The sequence below is a fragment of the Hyposmocoma kahamanoa genome, unplaced genomic scaffold (genome assembly GCF_003589595.1).
Source record: "Hyposmocoma kahamanoa isolate Upper Pololo Valley unplaced genomic scaffold, ASM358959v1 94, whole genome shotgun sequence".
Lineage (NCBI taxonomy): Eukaryota > Metazoa > Arthropoda > Insecta > Lepidoptera > Cosmopterigidae > Hyposmocoma > Hyposmocoma kahamanoa.
The window spans coordinates 4052464-4060541 of NW_020654878.1; the positions used below are offsets into that span (position 1 = coordinate 4052464).

Here is an 8078-nt window from a genome sequence, read left to right on the forward strand (position 1 = left end):
AAAAGATATATTTATTAATAAATAAATTGATTAACTTGTAGCTGACTTAAATTTTGTAGTATAATAATAGTATCATAGTTTTCGTTTGATAAAGTCTGGTACCTCAAAATAAGAAACGTGTCCTAGGTTAGGCCGTTAGTGAAACATGTTAGTACAATATTTAGAATAACATGACTGAAAGGAAAATGTGCAAGTTTTACAATTTAAATGTGCCTGAACGACGATCGGGGGAGGGTGGTGCGGGGGGCGCAACGCAAAACCATGGCGGAGGCGGCGATGAAGACGAGAGGAACACAGAGGAAGCGGTTCCTCCTCCCGTACCTCCGAACGAGCACAAACTGGAGTATAGCTACTGGATGTGGTTCTCACGGCGACCGCCTGCCCGTGACCTCTCCGCCTCCACCACTGGTTATGGACAGGTATACTTACAACCCTATTCCCTGTCTACCATTGATACCTAAACCCATATCCAACTTAGAAACTATTCTATAGGTAAGTTCTATTATCTGCTAGACTCAGACAAGGAAACTTAACTTTTAATAGTTAGAAACCTAAAACAGTATTAAATTGCACTTTTGAATTTTGTTTTAGAAAGTTAGAAAGTAATTTATTTGAATTAAATTATGCTAATTTCAGAACATACATAATGTTTCTTGCTTGCGTAAGACTCTTAATAATAAAATTGGCAGCAAATACACCAAACCATGCATGGTCCTGACATCGTTATTATTATTAGGGTGGCTTTTTTTATTTTTTTTATAACTAAATGACAGGACAAACAAGTTGTGTGTCTGGTGGTAAGACAAGCCTGTCTATAACAGTTGCACTGCCACCCAGAGCTTTAAATCACAAAGATTTGAGGGGCACTGCCACAGCGCCTTGAGATTTAAGTTGACAAGTCCCATGTGCCTGTAATTTCACCAGTACCCTTGCCCTTCGAAACTGGCACGCAGTAATGTTCACATTACTGCGACGGCCGAGCAACGACACCAAGGCCGACAACATTAAAGAACTAAAGGACTTTTCTGGCTCTGACAGTTTTTATGTCCTCTGGTGTGCCTGTGTTTCCCACTGTGGATCTTCATACACCATACTAAGTTAATAAAAATACAGAAAATGCAGTTCATTTCTACAGTTATCAGCATACATGTTTAGAATAATATTATAAACATTATGAAGATGATGGGTCGAGACACTGAGCTTTTGCAAAATCACCAGGACTGGCACACCAGGAGTAAGATATCTGACCCCAAAAGAAATGGGACAAAAGGCCAGGACAAAGAAGATAATCACCATTAGTCTATGCATAGAGAGAGATACCTTATGGTTGTTTCAGGTGCTTTAAAAAACGGGAAGAGACACTAAGGTCCTTGTTGCCCATTAATGACTATAAAAAAAAACTCACTCCAGCCTTAAAACAGACCTAAGAAAATGAAGGGCCTACTATACTATACTATACTATACTATACCTAAGAAAGTCCTACAGTTCTTTAATTCTACAGGTCTTGACTCCCAAGTTGTAATTAGTGGTGATCGCAATAGATATGTTGTTCATGTGATGAAGGGCTGTACAGACCTTAAAGAAGTAACTGGAATAATACACAAATAATTCATTGTATCATGAACCGGCATCCCTGACTCTGGCTGAATATGACATTTATTTTAATAAACATTTTGGCTTCTTCACTATTTATGAGGGGTGTGAAAGAGCATGATGAAAATAATTACATTACAATAATACATATATTTTTGATACACATTTAATAAATTTACATAGTTAATAAATTCACTTCCTTAAAATTCCACCTTTACTGTGAATGACCATTTATTTTCATACCAGTATTCATGTAAATACATTGCAAAACAATGTTTACCGGAATCTTATCCACATTTCCTTTCATAAATATGAAATGGAAATGTTTTTTCAACCATATCAATGTTTCGGGCCCTTTACAGGTCCCATGATCTCAGCTGGCTGACTTAGATCCGAAAAAACAATTGCGAAAACCTAAGATATAATATGTATGAATTTACTTTTAACATCTGTACAAACATGTTGCTATAACCTGTTATAATTTGAAAATTTTCAGTTACTACTGAAAATTTTGCACACCTTGATGAATTTAAGATTGTAGAAAATAAATAATTAAATACAGTTGAAAATGAAACATTCTTACATATCAATTTTTTTATTATTATTTAGTTGTTTATTTATTAGCAACACTAACATTAGGTTCCCAACACAGTATTTAATTTCCATATAAAAAAACTGGCTAAATCTAGGTATTAACCAAGTTTCCCCTTTGCTAAATGCTACTGAGTTTAAGGGTCGTATTCCAGAACTCTACTCAATGCTCAAGTCAGGATTTGAGTATTCAAAGCACTGGAAATCATACTAAAGTCCCTGCCATTAGAGTCGTATTTCCAGTGCAATCCTGACTTGAGCATTGAGTAGAGTTCTAGAATACCGTTAGTGTCTTATAAAAATTGGCCTTTGTGCCAACAAACTGACAAATTAACCTTAATGTCTGACCATCTCTTTTGTATTTATACTAAATTACAATTGAGATCTACAGTATTTTCAAGACACCTCTAAATGTAAACAATAGTTTAAATTTACTATACCAAAGGAATGGAATAGAAAATCAACATTTGTTTCTCCAAACTACAAGTCAGTGCTATTCAAAGCTAGAGTGAATAGGATTTTTTCAAACATGTAACAATATTAATCGCTTAATAATAGGCTATATAGTACCTCAGAATATATCTGTTTTACAATAACTAAATTTTGCATTTATATTAAGTAACATACTAAAAATAAGTGAAATTTGAGTTTTATGTGAAGCAGAAACATTGAAATTGTTCACTATTAGTGATTCACACTTGTCACAAAATGACTAAGTCATAAAAAAATCTTTTATTTCCAATGTAACACATATATAACACCCTGTTATACAATATTTAATTATACAATAGTGTATTAATTCAAAAAGTGTATTTATTTCAGAATCGATGAAAAGCAAATTATACTCTTCCTGTGAATGATATTTTATTTATATATTTCAAAATAAAATGGAAAAACCATTTAATTTTATTGAATTAGGGCTGTTTTGTCCAAAACTAGGTCACAAACATATTTGTCGCATTTTGAGTTAAGTGGACATCTTTTAATTGTTTCTTACAATATTCTAATGACGTTTGTATTCATGTTTAGAGATTCAAATTTGACATTCAGTTATAGTATAATCTTGAATTTCACATTTTTTGAGTTGCAACACTACTGTAATAGCAGTATGATATAGGTCTTTCTCTTATTTCTCGGGCTTTGTATACAAAATTTATCTCTACTTGATAGTTAATGTTTTTTATTGTGCCTGCCCTACTTCAATTTCTTATACTTTATTGATAAAAAATATTGCTCATAGGCACTTCGCTTGGTGGGTCGCGTGGCCAGCGTGGAGCAGTGGTGGGGACTGTACACTCACCTGGCGCGGCCCGCGGAGCTTCCACCACTCTCCGACCTGCACCTCTTCAAGATCGGCATCAAGCCCATGTGGGAGGACCCGGCTAATGTCAATGGCGGGAAGTGGGTTAGTACATGTAATTCTCCTCGTATAGTGTTTTGGTCACCAGTTGACATGTGACATGTCAAGGTCTAAATGTAATGCTGCACTGTTTACTTTCAGGTGGTCAGGCTACGTAAGTCGCAGACGGGGCGAGCTTGGGAGGACCTGTGCATGGCGATGCTCGGTGAACAGTTCATGGTTGGTGCGGAGTTGTGCGGTGTCGTACTCTCCGTGCGTTTTCAGGTATTATTGTCATTAACTTTGGCTTTGACACGAAATTACTTGTATTAAACAAAAAAGAATTTTTAAGTTGACTGGACTGTGCGTTTGATTTGGCACAAATTGATTTGGTTTTTTCGTTTCCATGGGAAATAGGAGAGTTCGATATTTAATATAATGTCGTCAAAGCGTTGACTTGTGAGAGTGATTTTGTTTTTGGCGGCAATTGCAGGAAGACCACCTAGCGGTGTGGCACCGGACAGCGTCGGACACGGTGGCCGCGTCACGCGTCCGCGATGCGCTGCGGCGGATCCTGCAGCTGCCGCCGTCCATGCCCATCGAGTATAAGGCGCACGGCGATTGCCTGCGGGCCAGCGCCGGCCGCCAGCCGCCGCCCGAGGAGCACAACGACACGGCGCCTACGGCGGCTCCGGCCGGGCGGTCCGCGTCGCCTGCGCAGCACAACCACACGGCGCGCTCGTAGCGCCACGCCCCACAGCCAAGCCACGTACGAGCTCACTCACTTGCACACGACGCCCAATCAGGTCCCCCGCGGCCGAGGCTCCTCGACGTTCGTCTCTTCGTTCGCCCCCGGGCTTCGCGTGACGCGGCGACGGGCCTCGCGGCCGTACTCCGATGCATTCACGGGTTAAATTCCCCCGTTTTGTAACAGCGATTTTTACATTGTTTATTGCATGATCTTCCTCGAAGTGTTTGCGATTGTATAAAGTGTAACTAATTTTACGGTACCTAGTGTGTAAGATTTTTTCTTTCGATCGATTCGTATTTTTTTTTCAACTAGTCGACTCCTGTGACGTATTTAGAATTTCGATGCAGTATTGTGCAAGTAATAATGTACCTATTTAGACTGTGAATTTGAGTGAGATGTTTTTGTACCGTGTTGTCGACCTCAAATCGTTCTCACGACGCCCCCGCGTGATGTACATATACCTAGTAAATTTGAAATAAATATCGTTTGTAAAGTGTTGTGAGAATTGTTGCCCACTGAACCCTTGTTAATTCCCTGTACAGTGAAAAAAACTGGATTACACAGAATAAAGAATCAGACTTTGTATACTTTCTGATCTTGTTTTCTTTTACCTTAATTCAAGTTCGTGACTTCTGAAGTCACGAACTGGTGAAGGCTATAGCAAATGTGATTACTATAATTAGAGTACTCAGTAATTTCTCATAATTTTTTTTTACGCAAGTTATACCGTGAAGTAATAAATAAATACCACATTATGTCTAGAAAATATAATTTAATACATCAAATATCAACAGACATTGTTAGAAATAAAAATAAATGATAATATAAAACGCTGGCGATTCCCTCTGGACACACGAGAGTTAAAGTTAAGGACTAAATTAAAAGTAGGGCTAGAAAAAATCTAGAACATCTACAGTCAGCTACTTCACTTTACAATAAAATTTATTCTAAATATTGCGAACACATGGAAGAAACAATAAGGCGTCGTCATTAGCTACTGACAATTAAAATTTTTGTAGTTTCGACATTTTTCTATAAACACGAGAACCTACCATGCATTCATAGTCACAGTAGACAACGATCGCGTAAAAGATTTGTATATTAAATGTTACTGCTTGTGACCGCTAGGGGCGTTGCACAAATTGTCAAATACTTCAGCCACAATTTACATTGCCGTGGAAAGTTTGTAAGCAAATTGTAAAGCATGATGAACTCTGTGCAATTGTGTATCGTACTGTGTAGATACGATACGGTAGGAATTTTCCGTAAGACGCGTAAGAAGACCTGTTTTTTGGGTCGTATTTAATTTGTACGTATGAAGTTCATTACGGCACGGTTAAAAAAATTACCTTAAAATTCGTATTTAATTTTTGAAAGCCTTTTTGTAATAAGTTCATTTTGTTTCATAAATTCTCTTTTTTCCAAATGTAAATTGGACCTTACGCTTTCGTTACCGACAACTGTCAATGCAAACTCATGGTGGAGACACTGAACTTGTTATCTATACTGAGCCTAATTGGCTCAAGTTGCGAGCATTTAAAAATTATTTATTTATAAACATAGTTTACAGTTATACAGTACAGTGTCACTAAAACCAATTTCTGTTTTACCATACACTGCCACTCGTCATCTAGTACCAGTACAAGACATTTGATATTTAAGTTTGTATAATTATTGAATGCAAAAATGGAACACAACTCACCATTTTCATAAAATCACTTATAGATGTCGCTACGGTGTCGAAAGCCGAAAACTCAGTGCAAAGGTCTATAACAGACACATTAAAGAAATTTGTCGACTTGGCAACTCGACCTGTAGCTTAGTTGGTAAAGCAATGGTGATGGGATCCCGTGGTCGCAGGTTCGAGTCCTGTCGGGTCGAAGGACTTTCCTTGTTGACGTGGACGTTCGATCTTTGTATTTTAATAATTATAACAAACTAGTGGATTTATTTTACAAAATAAAACACATCAATAATTTATAAAGTAATCAAAAGTAGCAGCTATCACATATAATTTCTGTGGCTCTAGTGAAAAGGGGTACATGTAAAAAAAGCCCACTTTACAAGGAAACTTGAGAAACACTTAACGCTTAATAACTATTTTTCGCGTCTCCTTGTAATGTTGTCTTTTACTCGTACCCCTTTTCACTAGAGCCACAGATTTAGTTGTAGGATAAGATACGATGATCGTTGTTCTATTGTACGAAATGAAAACGCGTTTTATACGAATAATTCTCATTATAAACATGTGTGCATACATATGCATACATCAAAAGTTTATAACAAGGCAACCTAAAGTAATAAAAAAACCGCAGCACATAAAAAATTCGTCAAGGTTTTTGTTCCACCCATGTATCCGCAAGCTAAAAACTCTGACAATCAGACAAAAATACCTATAAACTAGTCTTAAAACACTATTATTATTTACATTTGGCAACTCGCTTAGTCTATGTGATCGTGATATGCGCCCGGCATCGGAAACATCTTTTCCGTGATATTACATTATATGTTATTTCATCACAATATTTTTGTTTGATATCTATCTCTGATAGTTACATGATTTTATTACGATTTTAGTTAGTAACGCTACATTATGTGTTTATAATGCGTAACCCATTTATTTGTGGAACATTAACAAAATTAAGTATAGTTGCAATGTGCCCGGCTATGAAATAAAAAAAACTACAGTGGGACGTTCCCTTATAGCTATAGTTGTGTTCCATAGAACATAAGGGCGCTTTCAAATCAGATGCCTGTAGAAGCGCGACAGTGGCGCTTCCGAAATTTTTATTTTACTAATTACACGTGAAATATTCAAAATTACTTCCTTACTACCTACAGTAGGCTACCATCAGGACTAGGCTTCGTGAATACGTACTAAAATACAAAAAACTGGGATTTACAAAAGATTTCGTCAAATATACCTAACCTAATAAAAAATCCTGCCCCGCATCGTGTCCGGCTGAAAAGTTCCCATTATACTGGCATCATTAACCTTGCTGAACGGTAATGGACACCTGCTGTACCAACCACGACCATTTGACTCATCGTGGCTGTAAAAGTGCGCGCGCGTGGCACGACAGTGGCGCTGCAACTGCGCTTCTAAATATTGTATCAAAATTAGTAGTGGCTCCACTGTAGTGCTTCTAAAAGCGTCTAATTTGAAAGCGCTCTAAAAGTGCGTCAAAGCTCTCACTGACGTCTAAAACATTTCTAGATTGAAGTAAACTTCTATAAGAACAATTGAATACATTGCCACCTAGTATTTAGTGACAGAACTAAAAAAGCAAATAGTTCATATCGATCCTTCCTAAATAAAGAATCGCAAATTGTGAGTTTGTCACAACTTTACAGAAGAACGTTTTAATGAATGGAAAAGATTAAAATGAGCATTATGCTTGCGATTCTTGAGGTATTGCAATTAAATTTGATACATGCTCATTATGTTCCTTGCTGTATAATTTTACTACTGATTATAAGACCTGGTTTTGACGTCGTTAATAGTAAACATTACTGTATTCAAATAAGGTTCATTTTTTGACGAAAAGGTATTTACTATTTGTCTAATTTCGGTTGATAATTACAACCAGTCAATACTAATGTCATGTAAGATTGAGTTAATAAGTATGAGAGTTTGGCGACGAAGGATTTCGTACTAAAGCAGTTTGGATTTTCATTAGTTTGTTTATTATCAATGGTTAGAATAGGGTGTTCTAAATGAGTAGATACATGTCTACGTATAGATACAAGGAGTGATTAAAACCACCAAATACTAATTAATAACTTTTTCGAATTCTGGATTT

General features: G+C 36.9%; 1 protein-coding gene across 1 annotated transcript; it reads left to right on the top strand.

The window, feature by feature from the left end:
* The first annotated feature begins 124 nt into the window (after window positions 1-124).
* Window positions 125-4737, top strand: LOC113237811 (eukaryotic translation initiation factor 4E type 2). The gene is made up of 4 exons (XM_026474490.1): window positions 125-419; window positions 3426-3590; window positions 3687-3809; window positions 4018-4737. The coding sequence occupies exons 1-4, from the start codon at window positions 171-173 to the stop codon at window positions 4267-4269; spliced, it is 789 nt and encodes a 262-aa protein (XP_026330275.1). The 5' UTR covers window positions 125-170; the 3' UTR covers window positions 4270-4737.
* The last annotated feature ends 3341 nt before the right edge of the window (window positions 4738-8078 follow it).

What these genes read in the sequence shown, in the direction of transcription:
- LOC113237811 (XM_026474490.1), top strand. Translation starts at nt 171, where the DNA reads ATGACTGAAAGGAAAATGTGCAAGTTTTACAATTTAAATGTGCCTGAA. An exon ending in CCACCACTGGTTATGGACAG is followed by an intron (nt 420 to 3,425) that starts GTATACTTACAA and finishes TATTGCTCATAG; the next exon opens with GCACTTCGCTTGGTGGGTCG. An exon ending in ATGTCAATGGCGGGAAGTGG is followed by an intron (nt 3,591 to 3,686) that starts GTTAGTACATGT and finishes GTTTACTTTCAG; the next exon opens with GTGGTCAGGCTACGTAAGTC.